At 28.9% G+C, this 23308-nt stretch overlaps 8 protein-coding genes across 10 annotated transcripts; 4 read left to right on the forward strand and 4 right to left on the reverse strand.

Moving 5' to 3' along the window:
* The first annotated feature begins 141 nt into the window (after positions 1-141).
* LOC145750716 (vesicle transport protein SFT2B-like) lies at positions 142-3275 on the forward strand. Of its 2 annotated transcripts, none has more exons than XM_082566811.1 (5): positions 142-370; positions 1937-2038; positions 2169-2330; positions 2482-2517; positions 2651-3275. In XM_082566811.1, the coding sequence occupies exons 1-5, from the start codon at positions 305-307 to the stop codon at positions 2777-2779; spliced, it is 495 nt and encodes a 164-aa protein (XP_082422937.1). In that variant the 5' UTR covers positions 142-304; the 3' UTR covers positions 2780-3275. The 2 variants fall into 2 exon arrangements, with proteins under 2 accessions (XP_082422937.1, XP_082422931.1); XM_082566805.1 differs by lacking the exon at positions 142-370 and adding an exon at positions 891-1082.
* Positions 3276-3506: 231 nt separating this feature from the next.
* LOC145741455 (pyridoxal 5'-phosphate synthase subunit PdxT-like) lies at positions 3507-4739 on the reverse strand. The gene is made up of 5 exons (XM_082559049.1): positions 4600-4739; positions 4252-4393; positions 4065-4184; positions 3918-3998; positions 3507-3845 (listed from the first exon to the last, which is right to left on the reverse strand). The coding sequence occupies exons 1-5, from the start codon at positions 4638-4640 to the stop codon at positions 3507-3509; spliced, it is 723 nt and encodes a 240-aa protein (XP_082415175.1). The 5' UTR covers positions 4641-4739.
* A 365-nt stretch (positions 4740-5104) lies between these two features.
* LOC145740757 (isocitrate dehydrogenase [NAD] subunit alpha, mitochondrial-like) lies at positions 5105-6576 on the reverse strand. The gene has a single exon (XM_082558597.1). The coding sequence runs from the start codon at positions 6466-6468 to the stop codon at positions 5347-5349; it is 1122 nt and encodes a 373-aa protein (XP_082414723.1). The 5' UTR covers positions 6469-6576; the 3' UTR covers positions 5105-5346.
* Positions 6577-7172: 596 nt separating this feature from the next.
* LOC145740759 (homologous-pairing protein 2 homolog) lies at positions 7173-8234 on the forward strand. Its single transcript, XM_082558599.1, has one exon. The coding sequence runs from the start codon at positions 7368-7370 to the stop codon at positions 7992-7994; it is 627 nt and encodes a 208-aa protein (XP_082414725.1). The 5' UTR covers positions 7173-7367; the 3' UTR covers positions 7995-8234.
* An 18-nt stretch (positions 8235-8252) lies between these two features.
* LOC145740758 (protein YIPF5-like) lies at positions 8253-9907 on the forward strand. Its single transcript, XM_082558598.1, has 4 exons — positions 8253-8449; positions 8622-8970; positions 9167-9348; positions 9489-9907. The coding sequence occupies exons 1-4, from the start codon at positions 8328-8330 to the stop codon at positions 9649-9651; spliced, it is 816 nt and encodes a 271-aa protein (XP_082414724.1). The 5' UTR covers positions 8253-8327; the 3' UTR covers positions 9652-9907.
* Positions 9908-10838: 931 nt separating this feature from the next.
* On the reverse strand, positions 10839-13825 carry LOC145743275 (L-lactate dehydrogenase B chain-like). Its single transcript, XM_082561202.1, has 7 exons — positions 13641-13825; positions 12647-12764; positions 12259-12432; positions 11977-12150; positions 11581-11698; positions 11377-11500; positions 10839-11295 (listed from the first exon to the last, which is right to left on the reverse strand). The coding sequence occupies exons 1-7, from the start codon at positions 13803-13805 to the stop codon at positions 11131-11133; spliced, it is 1038 nt and encodes a 345-aa protein (XP_082417328.1). The 5' UTR covers positions 13806-13825; the 3' UTR covers positions 10839-11130.
* Positions 13826-14945: 1120 nt separating this feature from the next.
* On the forward strand, positions 14946-19022 carry LOC145741464 (SH2 domain-containing protein 4A-like). The gene is made up of 11 exons (XM_082559062.1): positions 14946-15050; positions 15156-15228; positions 15871-15970; positions 16467-16659; positions 16904-17156; positions 17319-17372; positions 17673-17901; positions 18072-18190; positions 18318-18417; positions 18647-18764; positions 18909-19022. The coding sequence occupies exons 1-11, from the start codon at positions 14946-14948 to the stop codon at positions 19020-19022; spliced, it is 1458 nt and encodes a 485-aa protein (XP_082415188.1).
* On the reverse strand, positions 18808-23306 carry LOC145763952 (TBC1 domain family member 19-like). 2 transcript variants are annotated; one of them, XM_082575507.1, is made up of 15 exons: positions 23142-23306; positions 22834-22952; positions 22599-22674; positions 22355-22493; positions 22089-22267; positions 21793-21904; positions 21455-21567; positions 21202-21276; positions 20976-21123; positions 20678-20830; positions 20084-20271; positions 19890-19981; positions 19600-19786; positions 19447-19528; positions 18808-19370 (listed from the first exon to the last, which is right to left on the reverse strand). In XM_082575507.1, the coding sequence occupies exons 1-14, from the start codon at positions 23238-23240 to the stop codon at positions 19460-19462; spliced, it is 1749 nt and encodes a 582-aa protein (XP_082431633.1). In that variant the 5' UTR covers positions 23241-23306; the 3' UTR covers positions 18808-19370; positions 19447-19459. The 2 variants fall into 2 exon arrangements, with proteins under 2 accessions (XP_082431633.1, XP_082431634.1); XM_082575508.1 differs by lacking the exon at positions 20678-20830.
* Between the last annotated feature and the right edge of the window lie 2 nt (positions 23307-23308).

Consider the following 23308-nt stretch of genomic DNA (forward strand, 5'->3'; position numbering starts at 1 on the left):
TATTAGACAAAGCAAATTTATCCTCAATTTAATTTAACAACTTACGTTCCAGATGGTTAATTTTCGATTACAATTAATATTCATTACGTCATAGGGCTGAGGATTCACGAGATTTTAAGTCGCGATGTTTTTATTTTGAAAGTCTTTTTAAAGTCTTTTAATCATTATTGTACTATTTTGTAGATGCGATAATAGATCTTTAAAACTTTATTATTAACTAATAAAAGTACAAAGTCTATCATATATAATCCTACGAAAAGTTCGATATTAAAAATTAAACTTCAAAGTTTTTTTCGACGATAAAATGGATAAGTTAAGGAGAGTTTTAAACGGGCAAGAAGACGGAGGCGAAGCGGGGTTGGTTACAGCGGTGAGTGAGGCGTTTTTTGCACATTTTTTGTGACTTTACATTCCACAACACTTCCTGTCGTTGTTTTTTACCAGACGTTGGTATTCTTATTACAAGTTGGTGTGTTTGTCAATTAGATATTGGTTGTTTAAGAAAGTTAACGTATCTGTAGTTTTAGTTTTGTATTATGCATGATTTGTAAACATTACTGGAGATAGAATTAGTTGGTTAATTTATATTTAAAGGTGTGTGATTCATATCAAATATCATATATATGCTTTGTATTTTTTGTGCACTGCAATTAACGAATTTTCAATGATTTATTAACTGAATGGCATTCTTATTTTTCTTTTGATTTTTATATTTGTAAAATTTTATAAGTGCTGTAAGTCACTTCAATCAAAAAGAAATTCTTGTGCTTGAAGTTATAATGATTATAACTTCTACTATAAATGTTTAATTTTTAATTAGTTTAATTAAAAATGTAAAAAAAAATGCTGGGGTAATAAAAATATTTTAAATAAAATAATACATACAAAATAAAAAAATTAATAAAAGAAAACTAAAGGCTACTGAAATTATAATATCAAATAATAATTAAATCTTATTTATTAAAATAGATTAAAACAAATTAGTAATAGCAAATTTAAGTAATAATTAAATTGAAATGGATTCATTAAGACGAGTATTAAATGGTGAAGAGGCTGATGAAGAATCAAATATACTTGGAAATGTAAGTCCAAGAATAAAAGTATTTTTTTGTGTGAATGACAAATTAATTAATTTTTTCGTTGGGAATTAAGAATCTGGCAGGGATAACTATATTTTTGTGTTAGAAAAATTAAAGCCTATTTAATTGTAGATTTAATTTTTAATGTAAATCATTTACATACCTTTTATAAAAGGAAGATTTGTATTTATATTTACTCAAAACCAGTTTATTTTAAAATTATTTTGCTTTTGGATAAATGTTAAATTAACAGTTGGTAAACGAATGTAAGTATATCATTTAAAATCAGTTTTGCACTGTATTTAAACTTTTGTTATGCATGAACAGCACAGTTTTGCACATTCACTCTTTGGTATAGACACCTTGTTTATGTTGGTATCAGTATAGTTGTAACTTGTATTAGTGTTAATAAGCTGTGCATGTTTAAGGTATGGGAACTAAATACTTCTGTTTTCTTTAAATTTTCACACACACTTTTTATATTTTAATAAAAAAAAACTTTTAATAACTATTAATTTTTTAGCAATTACAATTTTCGTATCATACTGCTATCTAATTAGCAGCCCTTTTTGTCAATATTTGTTTTTTTTATGCAAGTGCTAATGATGTTTTTGACATTATTAGTTAGCTGTTGTAATGATTAGCCAGTCTTGGTAGTGTTTTTGGCAAATTAGACATATTTTATTGACACCTAAATGATATATATATATCGCATCAAACTAAAAACATTAGTTATCAATATTATTTTTTACGTCATTGCTTAACAAAAATTCTGGTGTAATTTTCCATTTTTTTCTTTAATTTTGTGGAATTTGTGAAAAATATGACAAGGTTAATTTATTGTTTTTATATTTAAGGTAACTGGGGGAGGGGATAGTTGTTGTCCATCATTAAGTTGGGAAACAAGAATAAAAGGATTCATTGCTTGCTGTGTTTTGGGAGTTATTTTATCTATCATAGTAGGTTTTTTTTATTTTAATAAATTTGCAAACATTTTAATACTGTTTTTAGATTTATATTACTATCATGACTAAACTAAATACAGCCAAATTAGTAAAAAAACTAAAACCAATCTCATTTTTCGTTAAGGGTGTAATTCTTCTATTCTTCAGCAATACTATTGGCTTCGCATTTTTATATACTCTCGGCACAGGAACTGCTCTGGCTAGTACTCTGTTTCTGAGGGGACCTGTCAGTCAAATAAAAAGCATGTTTAAGGAAACTCGAATTTTTGCAACTATTGTAATGCTGGTAAGATAGATATATTTTTTGTCTTAAAACCTTTTGTTTCGTTATTGCCTATTTACCTATTGTTATGGTAATATTTTGTCTCTTTGTTTTACAATCTATGGGTATTGTAATTACTCACAAAATAGTAATTTTTTATTTTTTTATTTTTTAGTTGATGATTATTCTTACACTCTGTTCTGCATTTTGGGTAAGTTTAAATTATACCGCCTAAATAATTTTATTAAAAAAATTTATTTGAACAGCTTAGTTTTTAACATTATAAAAAATATGCATTTTTTCGAATAAATCTCAATCTAAATATTTAATATTTTTTATTTTAGTGGAAAATTGCAACACTTTGTCTGTTATTCTGCGTCCTTCAATTTCTTGCATTTACCTGGTATTCTATTTCCTACATTCCCTTTGCTAGGGATGCTGTAACCAAGTGTTTTGGTGCTTGCTTATCATGACCTAGCACTTACAAACACTTTAAACTGGTGAAACTTGTGACTTAATATCGGGACAATTTTTTGTGATTTTTAGCTGCGTTTTATTTTTATATGTAAATGTCTTTGAATTGTATTTATAATTTTAGGAATGTGAATCTAACCCTTAACTTCTTGTTACCTCTTCAAATAAATAACTAAATTTGACAACAATTAGTATCAACAAAAAATAACATTTTAATGAAACCTATTTGTGCCATTAATTATTATCATATATTGTTCCAATATTGTTTTAAATTTTGCTGATTGTTTATTAATTCTCCCTAAAAAATGTACTAATATTTATACAAAAAATAGCAACAAATATAATTAATTTGTTATATATTACAGTGATCCCTATTTACTTTTACATGGATTTATGTATTTTTGCATTACACTAGTTAAGCGCATGTAGCGATTAGTTGATTGGTCGCTTGTTTGTATGTTGTGATTAAAGAAAATTTATTAATAAACTTACAATGCTACTGATATGTGTGTTAGTCTGTACCAGTTTAGTTTAAGCCTAAGTGAGAAAAGTTAACATAAACTAACATTAAAAAGCGTTTGAATTTTAAAACAGAAATGTTTTACCAAATAGCCTGTAATAGAGGTCAGATATTGTTAGAATACCACAAACATTTCAAGGGTCGCAGCGAAAGAACTAATTCTACATTTCTTCACTGTGAAATGATTTGAACTTATACAAATTTGTTTATTTATTTTTACTTATCTCAAACACGCGAAAAAGAAAATACTCATGCCACTTCGTATCATCCGTTAACTCCGGATGAAACGTCGTCGCCATGATGTTGTTTTGACGCACGCCGATGACGTCACTAGCTTGTGACGTCATGCCTGGCAAGCGACAGAGAACGTCAACAGCCTTATTGTCGACCGAAACAATGCCAGGAGCTCGAATAAAAACGCCGTGATAGAAATCGTTTTCGTTCCCTTGCAAAAGTTGTTTATCTGTTACAGTTACTTTAGACTCGAAACTTTCGTTTTGCCGACCGAATGCGTTTCTTAAACAAGTTATGTCGATTCCGCCGATCTAAATAAACGTGGAAAATTAATTTTGTCTTGAGAAAAATACTTTTTAATTGTAAAGTAGCAACCAACGTACCTTAGCTATGTTATTTTTGGGGGAACCATCTTTAATTGTTTCGGAAAGTAAAATTAGGCCAGCACAAGTTCCCCAGGTAAACTAAATACGTAAAAAATATTCAAATACAAATGTTTTTAATAAAATACAAATCGGTGTTTTACCTACTTTGTTTTTATTTTGAGTCCAAGATTTCAGTTTTTCTTGAAACCCATTTAGTTTGAGGTGTTTTGATAAAACGGTACTTTCACCACCTGGTATAATTAACCCATGTAATTCGTCGTTCATCTTTAACAAACGTGAATTATAATTAAAGGTTGTTAAATAGTTTAATAAACTCTGAAACTATACTTACTTGATTAACGTTTCGAATTTCAATAACTTCCACATCTGTGTTTACATAGTCAGGATGAGACTTTAGTTTGTGTGCAGCATTATTTAATGAAGTTAAATGCTCTTTAAAGTCTCCTTGAATAGCCAAAACCCCGACTTTAAATCTATAAATAGTATTTCAGTACTGACATAGGATTATAAATGTATAAAAGTCAGATGGTAACCACAATCGAATGTTATCATACAACAGTATGTTAAAACGAACAATCATGAAAATTTATTACAATATACTCCTGCGAATATTACAAAAGCTACCATAAACAGATAACAAAAGCATCGAGAGCTTTGTTAATGTTACCCAACTTCTTACATTTGACTTGTTTTATTTTCAACGCTGTTGCTACATTCCATCCTTACAGTAAATTGCTTAGCTTTTCTTAAACGTGCTCGGTTAACGCAGCAGGTTGAAAAAACTATTTATGCACAACTTTTGCAAATACCACGTTGGTCAATCTCACACTTCACTCAAAAACGCTTACGCAATGCTACGTAATGGCACTGCGCAACTTTATAAACAATACATTGGAAAAGGGAGTGCAGTAAGTATTTTCTATTGATACTGAAACCATATGCTTGTACAGTACAGTGTACTTTACATATAGATTGACTACAATCAGCGAACAGGAAACGAGAGGAATTGTGAATATTGCATTCTTTATATTTATTATCCAATTAGGTCAGTGTTAATAATCTTTTTAAGAAACATTTATAAATCCTTAAAAAAATGCTGGAACATAATCAACAAAGTTATCCTCATAAAAAATAAAATGTTACTTTTTACTTAATATTACTATTGATAAATAAGCAAGTTGTGTGCAACAAATAATATTTTATTAACAAAAATTATCAACTTTGAACTTTAAACAAAAAATATAAATTGCTACCGAACTTTGAACTTACAAAACAGTAAACATTTAGCACATTTCACAATAAATACCACACATTTATTACTGCGCTATATTATACATATAAACTGCAAAGCAATATATTGTGTAAAAAGAATATTGGCAGATAATAATAAATAAACAAAACAAACATGTTATTTCTGAAGATGATTTTAAAGATCTTTAACTCGACTGCAAACCTCATTAGTAAACTTGGAGCAAGTTGCATCTCCGCCAAGATCTTTGGTTCGAGAAGATTTATCCTTAATCGCATCGAAACAAGCTTGCTCGATCCTACCAGCATAATTCATCTTTCCCAAGTGGCGCAACATCATAATTGAAGATAGAAGAAGAGCTGCTGGATTAGCAAGATCTTTACCGGCAATATCAGGTGCAGTACCATGCACCGATTCAAATATAGCAGTGCCATTAGCACCAATGTTACCACTAGGTGTAACACCGAGACCACCAATAAGACCAGCACATAAATCACTTAAAATATCACCATAAAGATTAGGCATGACCAGCACATCAAATTGGCATGGATCCTGAACAATATTAAGACAAACTGTGTCGAGGTACATTTCGTTAAATTTGATGTCACGATTTTTCTCAGCAGTTTCCCGGCAACATCTTAAAAACAAACCGTCAGTCATTCTCATAATGTTGGCTTTGTGGACAACAGTGACAGTTTTCCTGGAATTTTTCCTGGCATAGTCGAAAGCAAATTCTGCAACTTTCCTGGAAGCATTTTCAGTGATTAATTTGATACTTTGAACAACGCCATCAACAATTGCATGCTCGATTCCTGAATATTCACCTTCTGTATTCTCCCTGATTGTTACCAAGTTGACATCATCATAGGGAGTCTTGTAACCTTCAAGAGAAACACAAGGACGCACATTTGCATAAAGATCAAAGGTTTTTCTTAAAAGTAGATTCATAGACGGATGACCAGCAGCAATAGGAGTACCCAAAGGTCCCTTTAATCCAACTTTATTCTTATTTATTGATTCTTTTGCTTCCAGAGGAATAGTCCACATTCCTCCTGGTCCCTTCACAGCAGTTACATTTCTCTCCTCCCATGAGATTGGAGCACCAGCAGCATCAAAGATCTTCATTACAGAGTCCGAAATCTCAGGCCCAATTCCATCTCCTGGGATCATTGTGCATATTCTTTGTTCCTCCGTTTCCGGGATCGCTTTTTTAGTTGAAGTAGAAGTTGAGTAACGACATGTTGCTACTGCATTTGGAATGATGCGTCGTATAAATGGTTTAATAAATATTGAAGTCATGTTTGGTTTTTAAATGATATAACTGAATTTAACAACTATTTACAAAAATTAACCTAAAAAATGTGATATACTCTGTGTAACCTAGTTTAAATTAATTGTTTATATACAAACTGTACGTTTATAACAACAATATGAGAATTTTACAAATATTTATGAAAATGCCGGAATAGAATATAAACGATAGTAATTAGTTTTCAAAGTTTGGTTTTTTTACGTAGATTTTTAATGTCAGATAATTACTTTATTTTAAAGGTTATGACATTATGCTGTATGTAATCCCTTAGTTTGTTACATTAATAAGAAAACCATGTCAAAGACCACAAAAATTAACAATATTTAACTTTCGCCCGGCGTTGGACTTTGAACAAATTACCTACCACAAAATTCGTCAGAAATAAATTGTTCTCAAACAACTTTCAAATGCGAAAAAAACTTAAATTTTTTAAGTCATGATTAATATTTTAACACTTGTTTTTATTTTTAAATCTCCATGACAAGTTATTTGCTTCTCTAAAACATATGCGAAGCCTGAAAATCTTAACGTATACCTATCAACTTTTTTTTTTATACGAACGAATATAATTGGAAACCTGTTTTATTCAAATGACGAAAAAATAAGTTAGACGTGTTAGGATACGCTTAAGTGAACGCAATTAGCTACATTCCTCTCTACTGAAATGTTTCGTGCTTTATAATATGGGCTAAGCCCAAATTGCTCTAGATGCATAAAAAACAATGTTTAGCATATTCAAAATATTTAAAAAACAAGCATAATCAAATTATTTTACATATTAATGTTTTATCTTTTTGCTGTTGAGCATTTATGTGTTTTGTTTAGTAATGAAAGATTTTAAAAATACGTGAAAATTTATTGAATAAAAAACTATTTAGGAATAAATATGGGTAAGCCAGGTGATGCAGAAAATGCCGTTTTTCAATATATGAAAACCCAAAATCGTCCATACAGTGCCTCTGATATATTTCTTAATTTACACAAGGAATTTGGAAAAACTGCTGTAATCAAAGCATGTGAATCACTATCACAAAATCAAAAGCTACTCGAAAAAGTTTATGGGAAATCAAAAATATATGTGGTCCACCAATCACAGTTTCCTGAAGTAGATGATAAAGAAATGAAAAAAATTGATGAAAATATTGTTTTGAAGACCGAACAAGCTGCTACAACACAAACACAAGTTACAGAACTAAACTCGAAATTAAAATCGTTAACATCAACTCTCCAAACAAAAGATGCAATTGCAAAATTAAAGGTTGTAAAAAAAGAAACAGAAGAATTGGAGACAAAAATTACTGAATTAAGATCAATGATGGGCAATTTTGATGCAACAGAAAAAAATAAACTAAAAGATGAACTTAAAACAATTGTCACACAATATAAAAAACGAAAGCGAATGACAACATCATTAATGGATGCTGTATTAGAAGGTTATCCAAAGTCAAAAAAGCAATTTATAGAAGAAGTAGGAATAGAGACTGATGAAGAATGTTCTTTTAAATTAACATAACTTAAAAAAACATTTAGATAAAAATTACTAGCCTATTGATTATTACATGTAAGCCAAAAAAACACATTTTATGCACAAAACTTAATAATTATTCCACTGCCATTTTTATAAGTCGTAGTTAAAATAAATAGTAACAGTAACATGCTATATTTGTTTTATCAGCAGTTTGTTAGTTATTGCTATAATCAGTGTTACATATTTTTGTTATTTCTTAATTTTTTTTAATCTATAAAACAGGGCAGAAATATTGTTTGTTTTATGTTGTTCTTATTTTTTTAGGTTATATATATTTTTTTATTATAATTTATACAAGTTTTAAGAGCAAAAAAAAACATGTCGTTTCAAACAAATGATGGATTCTATCAATACAATTATGATGATCCAAACCAACAAAACCAAAACAATCATGGATATAATCAACAACAACAACAACAACAACAACCCATGTCTCAAGGGTACAACTATAATTTTTTAATGTTATGTTTTTAAACAACATTCATTATAACCTACAACCATAGTATACCTATAAGAAAAGTAATATAGACAATACTATACAAAGTAAATGAGGAAATCAAAAAAATATAATTTTAATCTAGCAAATAAATTAAAATATTTTTATTTATTTAGATACGACTACAACCAAGGCTATTACAATCAACCTCAACAAGGTTATGGAGGTTATGGTGACCAATCCACAACCATGCCCGGTTCCAGTTATGCTGGACAGTACTCTGGTCAAATAATGCAACCCCAACACAACTTGGACCAACAAAACATGCACAACGACACCTATTCTGGTGGCTTTGATGATGAGCCACCGCTTTTGGAAGAGTTAGGAATAAATTTTGATCATATTTACCGAAAAACAGTCGCCGTGCTAAACCCATTTAAAGACACAGATCCTAGTATTATAAATGAAACTGATTTGGCCGGTCCACTGTGCTTTTGTCTTGCACTTGGTGCTACCTTATTGTTGGTAAGTGGGACCAAAACAATGTGAAAACTTAAACAAGTTAAAAAAATTAAATTAATATAACATGCAAATTCGAAATACGTTTTTATCAATCAAATTGTTTGTTTGTCATAAATTAAATCTTTAAATACATTACTTAAATTGTCAATAGTTTTTTATCAGTTAATTTTTCAGTTTTTAGAATTTTATTTTTACGCAGGGTGGAAAGGTTTCCTTTGGATATATTTATGGAATTGGTGGCTTGGGAGTTGTTGCAATATACGCATTGTTAAATATAATGACAATGACAGGAGTAACTATAGGTTGTGTTGCCTCTGTTATTGGTTATTGTATCTTGCCTATGGTATTCTTATCTCTTTGTTCTATTATTATATCATTAAAGTAAGTATAATTACAAAACCTATTCATAGATTTGATGCTATATTTAAATATAAATAGGTTAAAATAATTCTATACTAGTATGTTAATGTTAATAATTTTTTTGTAAATTTCGGTGTAATTTTTATTAATTTGTTTTTTAGGGGACTTGCTGGGATTGTGCTTACGTTATTGACAGTATTTTGGTGCAGTATATCTGCATCGAAACTATTTGTTTGTGGGTTTGCTATGGAGTCACAACAATTACTTATTGCATACCCTTGTGCACTTTTATATGGAGTGTTTGCTTTACTAACTGTTTTCTGATTTTTAAATTAATTTGATAATAATTTTGAATGAAATATGGTGTGTGGTAATAAGTGAGTTATTAGATTTTGGTAGAATTTAAAAGTTAAAATAATGTTTGTCTAATTCAAGAAGCAATTTTAAAGTCTGTTTTAAGTAGTGCTTTTATAAAGATAATTGTTAGTAATTATTTTTCTTTTTGCTCTCTTTTTCTTTATGTTGTAAATTGTATAGATGTATTAAATACACTGCTAAACATTGTTTGTAAATAAATATAAAAAACTATATCTCTATATAAAGATTAGAATTATTTTGTTGCAAACAAAGGGTGGGTTGTTAACCTTAAAATGGTGATTCAAAGTTAAATTTAAAAAAACACCAACCTATTTGTTCGGAAACATTATATAAATCAAATTTAAAAATTAATTAAAAAATGAAAGTTGACTGGACCTATTAAGAAACCTTTTGCTGCCCTCATCTAAAAAAAAAAATTATAAAGTATGAGCAAAAATTTTACACACATCTAGTATTTTATAAAAAACATAGTTTAAATACTGCTTTGGTTTAATAAACCTTGAAAATTTTTTTCTAAACTATTTTGTGGATCAATAAAACATTATTAAATAATGTTATGTTGTCTTAAAGTGGAATTAGTACAACGTAAATTAAAGAACTTAAATTATAAAAAGATGTAAGGCTATACAATGTTTAAATGCACAACCTTATCAATTTACCCAATTAGATATAAACTCAAATCTTGTCTTTTAAATCTTGACTAAGAAACAAAACTTGAATGGTAAGTAAAAATAACTGAATTTGAAAAGCTTTCAATAATGACAATATATTTAAAAACATGTAGATAGATATACATACCTATTCATTCAATATATTTTAACTTTTTTAAACTAACAGCTAAATCACATTTCCAACATTAGATCATACACTTATCTGCTTTTCTTAATCTTAAAGTTTTGATAATTGTAAATAAATTTAAATAATATCATTTAACTTTTTAAAAACACTACACACGTGGTCGTGATAAATTGGGGATTTCCCCACTTAAACATCAAAAAATAATTTTTAAATTTAATAGGGCTAAAATATTAGAGGTCGTGTAAAAACCGTTTTCTATACATAGCCACAACATTATATAACCCTGCCTTTGTTGAATGATATTCTTCCAAGTGGCTAATTAAGTGTAGCCCATATTAAATTCTCATTTGTTTACATACATTTAATGCAAGCAAAGTTCAAGCAAAAATTCGCAGATTAACAGTGTACAAATTAACAATAAATTACATAAGAAATATAGCAAAATTTTGTCGGTATATACAAATAGTTCAAGTGCTTGTGGAAAAAGTAGCTAACATAGCATCCAAATAAATATTTTGTAGAAAATTGGCAAAAAAATGGAGATAGCTTTTATGTTCATCCAAAATATACAAAAAATTTAGTGTATTGAATAGTTTTTTTTTTTAAATACCAACTGGAAAATACAATTTACCATTCCAACCCATTTTGCACGTCTTCAATTAGTTTAGCACTTTTTTTAAGTGCAGCAATTTCATCAGGACTAAACTGAATATTCACAATACTGCTTACTCCAGTTGCATTCAATACACATGGCAGTGAAAGACAGACATCAGCTTGGACTCCACAATAACCCTTGAATTTATTTAAATAATTTATTCCTTAAACACATAATATATGATATAAACATGTCAAATAAAAATCAGTCATTCAAACCTTCACAAAGCAGGAAACGGGTTGAATTCGACTCCTGTTTCTTAGAATTGAAATTAAAAGCTCAGCACAGCTTAAACCAATTGCCCAATTTGTGTATCCTTTCAGTTTTATTACATCATAAGCCCTGAAAAAATAAATATAAATAAAAAAAATTAGTTTTTAAAACTTAACAAATTTTATTTTATTTAAAATTTAAATATTTACCCATCAACAACTTGTTTGTGTATTTTATCCCAACCCTTTGGCCCACTTGGTTTTCCAATTTCTGGTTCAACTGAACACAAGTTTCTGCCAGATATACTGACACCACTCCATAATGGAACTTAACCACAAATATTTTGTTTATTTAATAAGTATTAAAATATATTGCTTTTAAAATTATATTTTAGGCAGTATAAAGAAAAAGTAATATTGTTGTAGTAGCGTATAATATAAACATTATATAGTATACGGAAATTAAGCACATTAAATATTCTGAGGAAGAATTCACAATTGGTTTTTTATTAAATATTTATTATACAAAAAGTCAATAATATAAAAACAATAAAAAATAATTTAAATAAAAACCAAATTATTAGAAAATAAATTGAAAATTGTTACCACTAGAATCTCCATGCTCCCCAACAATCCAACCATGAACACTTTGTGGTGAAATTTTCAACCGTTTCGAGATCAAATATCTGAACCTAGCTGAATCAAGATTAGTGCCAGAACCTATCACCCGATGGCGAGGTAATCCAGACAGCTTCCAAGCAACATAAGTCAATAAATCAACTAAGAGATACAGAGTTTGGTTAGTTAATCACAAACTTTTAAAAAGGAAAATTAGAATTATTTTAAGTGTTTACCAGAAAAAGATAAAATTTACAGAAAATAATTAACCTGGGTTTGAAACAACAAGGAGAATACAATCCGGACTGTTCTTAATCACTTGGGGAATAATGTGCTTGAAAATATTCACATTTCTCTGGACCAGGCTCAATCGTGATTCGCCGACTTGTTGTCGTGCACCAGCGGTTACAACAACAACTTTGCTTCCGGCTGATTTCTTGTAGTCTAAATAAATCCGGAAAATTAATTTATCAAAGTGCTATATGCAAATTAAATAAAGAAAAGTTGCTGCTTGAATAAATATTGATTGTCTTGCTATGTTTAAAAGTGAAATGATAAATTATTTATTAAAAATTAAATAAACAAGTTTTGGGGTTTTAAATTGAGTTATAATAAAAGCAAAATGAAATTATTTGAATTATTTTTAGTTTTCTTTTACCCTTTCCACCATCGATGCAAATATTTGATAAGAACAAGTTTCCATGATTTAAATCCATTATTTCTCCATTTAACTTATCCTCCACAACATCCATCAATATCAACTCTGTCGCAAGATTCTAAAAAATTAAATTTATAAGTTTACTTTCAGTACAAGTGTGTACAACTGTACAAAATTTTTTAAATAATCTATAACTTAAAACCTTCTTTAAATATAACTAAGACCGGCAGCGTGGTGTAGTGGTAAGAACACATGTTACACCACACATGAGGTCGTGGGTTAAATCCCCACTGATCTCATGCTGTAGCTCCCTTAAATAAGGCACTATAAACGGTATAAACTCCTGCTGAGCCAGCACTTAATCAGCAGTATAATTATTGGACATTTATAATCTATAATATTCCAAACTGCCACAGGCAATCCGAGACTGGGTCGAAGTAACTTATGTTACTCTATGTTTAAGTCGCATTCGACTTTCCCACATCGAAGATAAAGACATATATATACAAAAAAAATAAACACTTTTTTAAAAAGAGTAGTGTTTAAAAATTTATTAGTTTATGAACAGGCAAGTTTAATATAAACTATTTATGGATTATAAAAAGAATTTTGTAATAAAAAAATTTAAAAAAGTTTTGTATTTTGAACTAACTATATTGTTTGATAAAACTTTTGCCTAAAGCCCCTAAAGGTTATATATAGTTTATACAATATCAATATACAAAACATAAACAGGAAGTAGCTACTTAAGTCATTAATAAAGGAAATTAAATTTAATAAAATGGTTAAAAAAATAATTTAGAGGGTTTACATCAAATTTTCATATAAACGGACTTTCGGAAACAATTTGAAAATAGACCTTAATTAATCTATTTTAGTTTAACAAAACAATTACACATAAAATAAATTGTAACTTATGCCAATATTTAAAAAAATATATAAAAAGTAAACAAATTACAAACTATTTTTTGGAATTTAAAATTTAAAGCTTCACCTTTAAAAGAATGCTGATGCTGCAAGCCATTCCAACCATTCCCACTCCAACCACAGTTATTTTGCATGGAGTTTTCTCCTCTACATTGGCTACTTGAGTGAACAACCTATCTTTGATAGTCTTGTCAAATTCCTCCTCATCTTGGCTGTTTTGGTTTACAGACATTTTATATTTTACTTTTTAAAAATGCTAAAAAAAGAAAAAAAATACGTTATACAACAAATATCAAAAAGGGTCAACATTTTTGCAAAATTGCTGCAACGCAAAAAATTGAAAAAGTTGAACAAGGTAAACGTTTTTATTGATCAATCTAAATAAACAATAAACTAATATACACAGTTAATACGTTGGCCTTTCTAAACAAATAATATAGATTTCTGTCTACTGTGAGTTATATACCTGTCAGACGTGTGTATTTAATCACGTAGACGGTGGTGAACATTTAGCAGATACAGTTACCAGTCACGTAGGCATGTGGCCATCCTCAAATAAAACCGGCATAAACAGCCTTCGCTGGGGATTCACCAGGACTAAAACTACGTCACACGGGTTTATGGATAAGTTCATGGCATAAATTTTACTTTTAAAACTTTTTTCACATAATAGCCGTCCTATTATTGTAACCATTTATTTTGCTTGAATATATGACAATTCATTTTAACTTGTTGTGTTGTTATGTGCAATTGTTTCTCCAATAAGTTGACGCGAGCAATTTGGCAGTTTTACGAGTCTGTGTTTGTAATAACCTATAAAAAAAATTAATAAACTTTTATTTATAAATTTTAAAGACCTAAAGTTAACGTAATAGGACCTTAAAAAGATGCTGTCGTCATTAAAACGTAATAAACTTGTTCGCCCGAATCGTCATCGGCTACGTCAAAGTGGAAAATGCACATGGCGACGGGCAATGTTTTTAAGAATGGTTTATTGAAGTACAAACAAACTTTACTGGTCTTTACCTGGTTACAAGTGACAATAGCTGTCATATTCAGTGCGTTAAAAGGTTTACTTAATGGCCAAACAAAATCGGTGTTTACATAAGAGTTAATATTTAACCCCAGCAAGTTGTTATAAAATGGCTTCAAACCCGAATACAGTTTTTACCAGCTGAACAGTGGTATGATATATACCTAGACTTTGAAATGTAGATTAATGAGGCAGTTAAGACTTGGTAAGTATACAGAATACAGGTAATAATTTATGTGCTACTTCAGGCTATACACCAAAAATCATGTAGCATATCTTCGTTTATATTTCGCAGAAAAATTGCTATTTTGAAAAATTGTGTTAACCTAATTTAAAATCATGTTGCAACAAATTTTGCGTGATATGTATGTTGATCCTGAGATTTTAGCAGAACTACCTGAGGAGCAAAAGGAGATTTTATTTTTAAAAATACGACAAGAGCAGGTATATTTTGTGTAAGAAAATTGAGATATTAATTTTAAATGCCAAAAGACTGAATTATTGTTGTGTTATATTCAAAAAAAAATTTAAAAAAATATTTTTTACCAGGTTCGAAGATATTACGAAAAAGAAAATAAATTTGCAAAATCTAACGGAAAAGCAGCAAAAAACAACAATAAAGGTATGCGCAAATATTAAAGTAATTTTTGCAAATAAATGTTTATAGTTCTTATTCATATTAAAATACCAAAAAAGAATGTGGTATAAAGTTTAGCCTAGCAAAGAGGTAGTAACTTTTATTTAAATATTTGCCTTATGATCGTAAAAGAGGCGAGTTTGTTTTATTAAACGTTTTGACGTTTATTTGTGGGATGAAATATGTTTCCTGATGACTTTCTATAGAAAATTATTTATTTCAATTAAACATTATCCAATTCTTAACAAACATGAAGTAGGTACTCAAGGGTATTAGTTTGTTTGCAAAAACCTACTTCACAAAACGCTCTGTAAATATTTACTCTTTGTTTTTCAAATTGAACTTCCCTTTTCGATTTTTACTTAATCCCTGCGGTATAATATTTATTTAAATTTTTTGCAAAATGTGTTGTAACAAAATTTTAAATTTAAAAATCAATGCAACATCGCTCCAAACAAAAGGGTCCCGGGTTTGGTTTTTACCCTGCGTCATGCTGTCCTTGATTATTGGTTTTAGTTACCATAACAATTTTAAACCTTTATCAAGGTCGAATCACTTATCGATCTCCATATTATAACCTTACCTAGTAATATTATTTTCTAAATAAAGGATTTGTTTAATTTACAGGAAAACAAGTTCGATTTTTAGAAGACAAGCGCGGTCAGCCCTGGACATGGGTTTTTGGCGAAGATGGTCAAACCGTCAAGGAAAAATGGAAAAAATTAGAGTAAGAAAATATCAACTTTTATCAAATTTAAAAATCTTCTTTAATAGCTTAAGTTCAAAATTGAACTTTTCAGTAGTTATGTAAATATTTATGTCATATCCAATTTAACGCACATGGCCTATTAACGTAATTAAATACATCATACAAAGTGTTTATTTACAAAAGGCAATCAACACAATATTGTTGAGAAAATTGTTTTTAGTTAATCGTGACGTCACTGATAAAAATTATCTACTAATCAGTTTGTTTGCGCATACGATAAGCAAATAAAATTTATCAAAACTAAGCGATATGATAGTTATAAAATCAATATTTTTAATTGAATTAAAAATGAATCATTTTTGTTTTGTTTTTAAGTTATCTAATGTCTACAAGGTCTCTGAGTAATATTTAAATGTGCTTTGTATAAAAGGCCCTAACCTAAACTAAAAACAATTGCAAAGTAACGAACTTTCCAAATGTACAGACCATTAACACTATTTATTTGTTTTTGTAGGGATAAAAAGATGGAAGCCGCTATCCAGGCTGTTGTGGAAGAAGATATGATCTTAAAAGCACGTGGAACGACAAATAAGTTAATGATGGGTTACAGTAGGACCCCACCTTTGGAAAAGAAAAATATGAGAAATTCGCCAAACTCCGCAAGAAAAGTATCACCTTGTTTAGCGCGAAAAGAAATAAAAATAACAGTAAGAGAATTAATAAATTCGAAAATAATTTCAGTCACCACTTAGACCTTGGATGTAATTCTCATTAAAACCAATAATATACTTGCCAAAGTCAACTAGGGACTAAAACGGAATAACAAATGTTATCCTATGCATAATCACTAGGTCCTTTTTTAAGGATAAAATTGTAAAAATATTAGTTAAATTTATCAAATTAGAGCTCTATTTTACAACATTTATCCTAAACAATCTTGTTATTCTTAAGAAAAGTCAAAGTCTTCGAAATCCTGACAAAAAAGTTATCACTTGCGTTAGGCCGATAACCCCACCAAAACACATGGTCAATCAGCAAAAAGAACCAATTCTTAACAGATCAGTTCCAGTCAAACAACAATCTGTACCAGTCTTACAACCAACAATAGTTAAAAAGCCACCAATCAAAAGTAAACCAACCAATGAAAAGCAACTAAATGGCTCTAAAAACAATGCAACAACTAAAGTTGATAGTGGATATGAAAGTAAGTTTAATGTTGTCTAACAAAACATGTATCAAATTAAATAGGTTTTTATAAAAAAAGTGGGTACCCTGTGTTTTTTATTTTTGTGTATACATTGTATACCTTAAACAAATTTTAGGTATTACCATCTAGTCAGAAATTTTTTATTTTGTTTTTCAGATTTTGAACCATTAAAAACTAACAATGTGGTATCGAACGAGGAATGGGAAAAACAACGTAAGTTTTATTACTTATACTTAGAATTATACATTTTAAACACGATTTTTTACCTACAATTAAACCGAAAGGCAAGTAGTTCAAAGAACTAAACATTTAATAAAAACAAGTTTGTACTTGCACTACTGTAAGCATGCCTTAACATTGACCTTAAGTTGTAACTTTTAAACAAATAAAAGTCGGGTATGCGACATTAATGATTAAATTTACTATAAATAGCGCAAGGTTTGGCCACTTTGATAAGGCTTTGTACATTAAAACGTTGCTAATTACCTTAATAAACAAACTTTATAAACACAGTGTTAAAGTATAAGGAAGAAGACCAAAGGCGGAGTTTTCGCGCTCGAAAAGCAAGCATTGAAGTACGTAGACAATCCCAGATAGCTTTAGACCAAAGCAGTACGTTCAATACTGTAAAGGAAAGAGTTAAAAGACTATCAAGCGACAAACAGCATCCACCTTTATTAAGAACACGTCCTACCCTCCCGCCAAAACCAAATAACATTCGAACACTCCACCCTCTTTCTGTGTAAGTCAAATTTACGTTGGTAACTATTTCACCTTGCTTTCTGTTTAAACTAATTGAGTCTATATATTTAAACACGCACGTATTAAGGTTAACATTGGTATACATGGTTTTGTAAATATTCAACATACAAAACCAGGAAATAATATGTTAACTTTTGTTGATTTATTCAGACCAGGGAAATCAATAAAACCCAACAACAAAAAAGAAGTTTTTAGTTGGTTTCAAGAAACTCAAATTAGAAATGTCTGGCCCGAATTAAAACCTGGAGTTGTCCCACAATGGTTTCACGGTAAGTTTTTAACAAATTCTGAAGTTCTAGCAGCTTAAACATATTGTTTACCCTTAAAATTTTGATGTAAAAGGACAATTCTTTCAATTCTTTTAAATAAATATTGATTTAATGTGGCGATTTCTAGGTATCATAGGTCGAATGGACTCTGAATCCCACTTACGAAAACCTGGAGATTACTTGATTCGATTAAGCGACAAAATGTGGGGCTATGCACTAACTTACAGGTAGGCCATGGACACATCAACATAACATAAAATTTTAAGCAAATGATTATGTGTACAAAAAATAAACCTCGTACAAAAAATGTCGCTTGTACATAACTAGTTTGATTTTTATGCTTGACACAACTAAGAAGATCCACAGAAATAAAAAACCTCCGAAACTGCATAAAAATTTCCCAAATACATTTTCTAATAATGTCTCTCAACCTAACCTGTTAATAAATAATTTTAGAGCAAATGATAGAGTCAAACACTTTTTAATCGATGCTTCAGAACCTCAATGTTATCATTTCTTCGGTAATGACCAAATACGGCACGAAAGTTTAACTGAACTTGTTGAATATCACAAGGTAAGTTACAACCTAAGAGAAAGTTTATAGTATGGGTGGTTTATTAACCTTGATTAAATAGAACAGTAGTTTAAAAGCATAACAGTGTTAAGATACATAAATGTATAAATATTCACAGTTTTCTGATTGCTTCATTTTTTACAGGTTGAACCAATAACGCAAAATGGTGAAATTCTACAGTTTGAAGCAGGACAATTAGATTTACTTAAACCTGATTATCTGGACCTTATGATAGATGACAAAGATACCAGACTATAAACTACATCTTTTAACAAAATGTATGAAGTATCGTAAGAAGGGTAAACAGCATACCGCTTATGCAAACCGTTTCAGTCAACATTTTAGGAAATAAATTATTATCAAAAATTGTCGTTGTAGGCAATTTTTAATCGTCTAATCATGAATTAAAAGTTTTGTAGATCGTAATAATGAATTTCGTATTATTTATCTTACGATTTGATTGTGCATTTTAATTGAAATTGTATTTTATATCAATACAAAACAAGTATACTAAAATTTCCGTCTTCACTGTACTTCGACTATAACTCGGACCTTACTTAAATCTAACCTATGAACAACTGGTAGAAGGTTTCTTTTATATTGCTCCTAAATATTAAAAAATAAATTTGTATAAATAATTAGTTAAGCAAATAAAAAAGTAAATAAAAAACGAACAACAAACCTGTTGAATATTATTATCTTGGAAATAACACAAGCTGCAGTAAGGGAATAACCTGTACAGTGGACAAGTCTGATAATGATGCCTAAACGTAAACAAGTTAAAAAATTACAAAAAAACTTCATAAAAATATAAGATATAGGTAGTAAAACAAACCTCTATACAACTAGGTGAGGTAATTTGAAGCAAGTTAGATTGCCTAAATAAGAAAATTGAAATAGCAAGCATCGGTAATAAATGAAGACTGTCATAACCAATTATTCTATCCCACAATAATAGAAGTTGGTCGGTTGAAAGATAACCAGAGAAAGCACGAACTAACCATTTAAAAGCAATTTTCAATCTAAAATAAAAAAATTGGGTGAATTTATAAGAATTCCATAAACAGATAAATAATTTTAGAAATACAATAGATTAATTTCAGAAATTGGAAATAAAAAACTTACGGTTGGCAACCTATTTCTTGTAAATGTCGAAATAAAGTTGGATGTAAAGTTTGAAATTGAGTTTCGAACAAAAAACATAAAGATATTATTCCCTATAAGAAATTTAAAATCTTTTAAAACAAAAAAATTAAACAGTGTCTTAAGTTAAATAAGCAACAAAAATGTTAAAGTTTAGAAAAAATGAAGTATTTTACTTGAGGATGGGATGAAATAGCATGCAACCGATGAAAATGTTTCATATACAACCTCCTGAATAGAAAATATAAAGGGATAGGATCAGAGTAAAGGTAACAAAGTGGGGTCACCAACATTGAAAATCCATGAAATGGAATAACACCATTAGGTGGGTAGACTACTGAATATTCTTCTTGGCCAAGTTTACCTAAAATTAAAAAAAAATATAAATAAAATAAGGAAATGAACTTTAATTTTTAATCGTAACATTTACTATATTAATTTTACAAAAAATAAAAGAATTTCTTATATAGTAACAACTCAATAACTAATATATGGAGCTTATTAGTCTTCTAATGTAAACTAAATTAGTATGTATGATATAACTATCAAAATTTATATACAGTATAAATTCTATTTAACATACCAAAATAAAAATATAGTTCACATTATAATGATATACCCCACAACATTCATGCTTCTGAGTACAACAACATTATTTAAATAAAATTTAAAATTGTTAATGACAATATCAATTGACAACACCCTTAAAAATGACAACAAATTTTCATTTATATACTATTAAATGAAATGACTACAATGATAATATAAACCTTCATTTTCAACTAAATTGAAATTATTTGACAACTTATTTGAATGCCAACTTTTTGCTATTTCCTTTTTAGTTTCACTATTTTCGTTATTAGGCAAAACTTCTTTTACACTTTCTTGTAAATTAGAATCAGGTGCTTTTGTGCATGATTTTACTTCAAAATGCAATAAAATTTTATTAATTTTAAGCTTTTTAAATGGTAAGTGCAATACAATATATTTTTATTATTTAAACTTAAATTATTCCTAACAAATGTCAAATACATAAAGAATTTTTCTAAAATTTCTGTAAATAGTTACCTTTAATAAAAGATTTTGGTGGCGTGGCACTACTTTGGTTAAAATGTTCAAGCACTGTTGTGTCGCGAGAAAACACCAATAAAACTTGGTACAAATAATCTTCAAACACAAAGTAGTAATCGTCATTTACTGATGTTAGTTTCACATCCTGAAAATGTAAATAAATGCCCATTTTTTTGTTGGCATCTTTAGTTGTATTAATAAATTAATAAAACTGACCACATACCTTGTATATTAGGCTGTCTACAAGTAGATCATGTTGTAAAACATAACCCTTTAACTGTTCATACTTTAAAATATCCTAAAATATAAATTACTATTACAGAAAAAGTAAAAAAAATACAAAAATGGAATTTTCCACAAGCCAAGCATAAAAGTGTTTTGTAGTGAATATATAGTCGGTATCTGTATTTTGTTAGTTTTCTACAAAATCCAAGTTTTATTAAACTTAAGTTTAAAAATATTGAAACAGTAATCACCAAATGATTAATAGTGACACCTAGTGAAAGTTGCCAGAGATCTGCTCTGTTCCCCCCAGGACATCCTCTACAACAAAAATATTGAGCAAGATCACTTCTACCTTCATCAAGAACTAAAAAAATAAAGTTAACTGAAAAATTAAGTGATTGGCATAAACTTAAAATAAAACTACAATTTTAAACATAAAAACAAATTTTTTAACATAGAAAACACATTTTTTATAACCTTTCTAAGTTATATAATAGATAATAATCATATGTCTTAAACTATTGGCCAAGGAAACTATTTTGTCTTAACAAACGAAATATCATAACAAGCAATTAATATTAAATTAAACCTCTTTTTGCCAACTTGTTTCTCTCTATCTGAAAAGTTTCATATTGAACATCCACGCTATCATCTAACCCTGTATGTCCTATGCCTGGACCAAACTCTGAAAATGTTTTTTGCTAAAAAATATATATATATATATTGATTTGTTGTGACAAAATCTACAGCATTAGTAAATAAAAATAACTAAACTTCAAAACACTAAACATAATACCATTACATCAAAAAAATAATAGAAAATAAAAACATAAACCATTAAAAAAACAATTATTAAATACACAAAAAAAATCATATTTTGCCTACCAATTCAGAGGTACTTGGTATTTCTAAAGGAACTTGAATAAGTCCTAAATGACCTTCAATATGTTGCAGTGAATCATCCACTTCACAACCTGTTAAACTTGCATAATTTGGGTTCCTCAAACTTGTTATCACTTCGAGAAAATCTTTTGGGGCATAAACTGGCCGAAAGTGACTGAGATCTGTACAATTAGACTATATTAAAACACTATTGATACAGTTTTATTCAAAAAAAAACAATATAAAAAAACTATAGTCTCATTTTTTACCTGGTTCATCAGTCCCCATTTCATTCCACTTATGCAACAAATCCCTCTGTTCATCCCCCGGTCTTTTCCTCGCAAGTGGAATACTCAGGTCAGTACACATACTATTCAAACTCTTCAGTATTCTTCTTTCCCAGTTTGCCTTTTTTTAAACAGTCTTTGTTACACACTTAATGCTTGTCTTACTTATGGGCTATAAATTTTATGCAGTCGATTTTTGCTATATAAAGAACATGTTTTATGTTACCTGTGCCTTTCTCATGTACATTAAAGGTTCTTTTTGGCATTCATATGGTATAGAGTTGTCCATAGAACCATTTACTCTAAACAAATTTTAAAGTTTTTTTTAAGTAATTATAAGGATATGTTACATTAAACACAAAATATAGTTAAAAAATTTACTTCAGCAAATTGATATTTAGGCTTAGAATTTATGAATATCTTATCTATTGTCTGTTTAATAAATGTTTAAATCAACATACGAACTAAGATAAGAAAAAACATCGTTTCGAAGTAATTTTTCCCATCCTGAAGTCTTAAATGCTTTAATAACATCTTCTTTTAAAGTTGCAGCCAATACTGTTGATTTTTCAACTTCATGCTAAAAATAATTCTGTTATGAATTAAAAAAGTCTAAAACAAAAAACATAATCGAAAACATAACCATAAACTAACTAGGTATATTTTTAAATTGTAGTGTTTTTTTTCCAATGAGAGTTACACACTGTACAACACAAAGAAGGATTTTAAAAAAAGCTTTATTTTTAATAACAAAATTACTTATTTTTACCTGTGCTGCACGTTTGAGTTGAACATGCAAAGTACTTCCACCAAGTTTATTTAAAACATATCCAACATTTTGAGCCATTTTGTTTAACTCTGGATCCATATTTTACTTCCGTTTTTACAAACTCTTAATATTTATTAAAACTTAACAATATTGGCATTGTCTATAAC

This window comes from Corella eumyota, chromosome 1, assembly GCF_963082875.1.
Source record: "Corella eumyota chromosome 1, kaCorEumy4.1, whole genome shotgun sequence".
Lineage (NCBI taxonomy): Eukaryota > Metazoa > Chordata > Ascidiacea > Phlebobranchia > Corellidae > Corella > Corella eumyota.

What these genes read in the sequence shown, in the direction of transcription:
- LOC145750716 (XM_082566811.1), top strand. Translation starts at nt 305, where the DNA reads ATGGATAAGTTAAGGAGAGTTTTAAACGGGCAAGAAGACGGAGGCGAA. An exon ending in AAGCGGGGTTGGTTACAGCG is followed by an intron (nt 371 to 1,936) that starts GTGAGTGAGGCG and finishes TTTATATTTAAG; the next exon opens with GTAACTGGGGGAGGGGATAG. An exon ending in CACTCTGTTCTGCATTTTGG is followed by an intron (nt 2,518 to 2,650) that starts GTAAGTTTAAAT and finishes TTTTTATTTTAG; the next exon opens with TGGAAAATTGCAACACTTTG.
- LOC145741455 (XM_082559049.1), bottom strand. Translation starts at nt 4,640, where the DNA reads ATGGAATGTAGCAACAGCGTTGAAAATAAAACAAGTCAAAT. An exon ending in AAATTCGAAACGTTAATCAA is followed by an intron (nt 4,185 to 4,251) that starts GTAAGTATAGTT and finishes CGTTTGTTAAAG; the next exon opens with ATGAACGACGAATTACATGG. An exon ending in GGACTCAAAATAAAAACAAA is followed by an intron (nt 3,999 to 4,064) that starts GTAGGTAAAACA and finishes TTACGTATTTAG; the next exon opens with TTTACCTGGGGAACTTGTGC.
- LOC145740757 (XM_082558597.1), bottom strand. Translation starts at nt 6,468, where the DNA reads ATGACTTCAATATTTATTAAACCATTTATACGACGCATCATTCCAAAT.
- LOC145740759 (XM_082558599.1), top strand. Translation starts at nt 7,368, where the DNA reads ATGGGTAAGCCAGGTGATGCAGAAAATGCCGTTTTTCAATATATGAAA.
- LOC145740758 (XM_082558598.1), top strand. Translation starts at nt 8,328, where the DNA reads ATGTCGTTTCAAACAAATGATGGATTCTATCAATACAATTATGATGAT. An exon ending in CAACAACCCATGTCTCAAGG is followed by an intron (nt 8,450 to 8,621) that starts GTACAACTATAA and finishes TTATTTATTTAG; the next exon opens with ATACGACTACAACCAAGGCT. An exon ending in TTGGTGCTACCTTATTGTTG is followed by an intron (nt 8,971 to 9,166) that starts GTAAGTGGGACC and finishes ATTTTTACGCAG; the next exon opens with GGTGGAAAGGTTTCCTTTGG.
- LOC145743275 (XM_082561202.1), bottom strand. Translation starts at nt 13,805, where the DNA reads ATGTCTGTAAACCAAAACAGCCAAGATGAGGAGGAATTTGACAAGACT. An exon ending in GGAGCATGGAGATTCTAGTG is followed by an intron (nt 11,699 to 11,976) that starts GTAACAATTTTC and finishes TTTGTGGTTAAG; the next exon opens with TTCCATTATGGAGTGGTGTC. An exon ending in CACAAACAAGTTGTTGATGG is followed by an intron (nt 11,501 to 11,580) that starts GTAAATATTTAA and finishes TTATTTTTTCAG; the next exon opens with GGCTTATGATGTAATAAAAC.
- LOC145741464 (XM_082559062.1), top strand. Translation starts at nt 14,946, where the DNA reads ATGTTGCAACAAATTTTGCGTGATATGTATGTTGATCCTGAGATTTTA. An exon ending in TGTCCCACAATGGTTTCACG is followed by an intron (nt 18,191 to 18,317) that starts GTAAGTTTTTAA and finishes GGCGATTTCTAG; the next exon opens with GTATCATAGGTCGAATGGAC. An exon ending in GGCTATGCACTAACTTACAG is followed by an intron (nt 18,418 to 18,646) that starts GTAGGCCATGGA and finishes AAATAATTTTAG; the next exon opens with AGCAAATGATAGAGTCAAAC.
- LOC145763952 (XM_082575507.1), bottom strand. Translation starts at nt 23,240, where the DNA reads ATGGATCCAGAGTTAAACAAAATGGCTCAAAATGTTGGATATGTTTTA. An exon ending in AACTCAAACGTGCAGCACAG is followed by an intron (nt 22,953 to 23,141) that starts GTAAAAATAAGT and finishes AATTATTTTTAG; the next exon opens with CATGAAGTTGAAAAATCAAC. An exon ending in CAAGAAATAGGTTGCCAACC is followed by an intron (nt 19,787 to 19,889) that starts GTAAGTTTTTTA and finishes TTTTTATTTTAG; the next exon opens with ATTGAAAATTGCTTTTAAAT.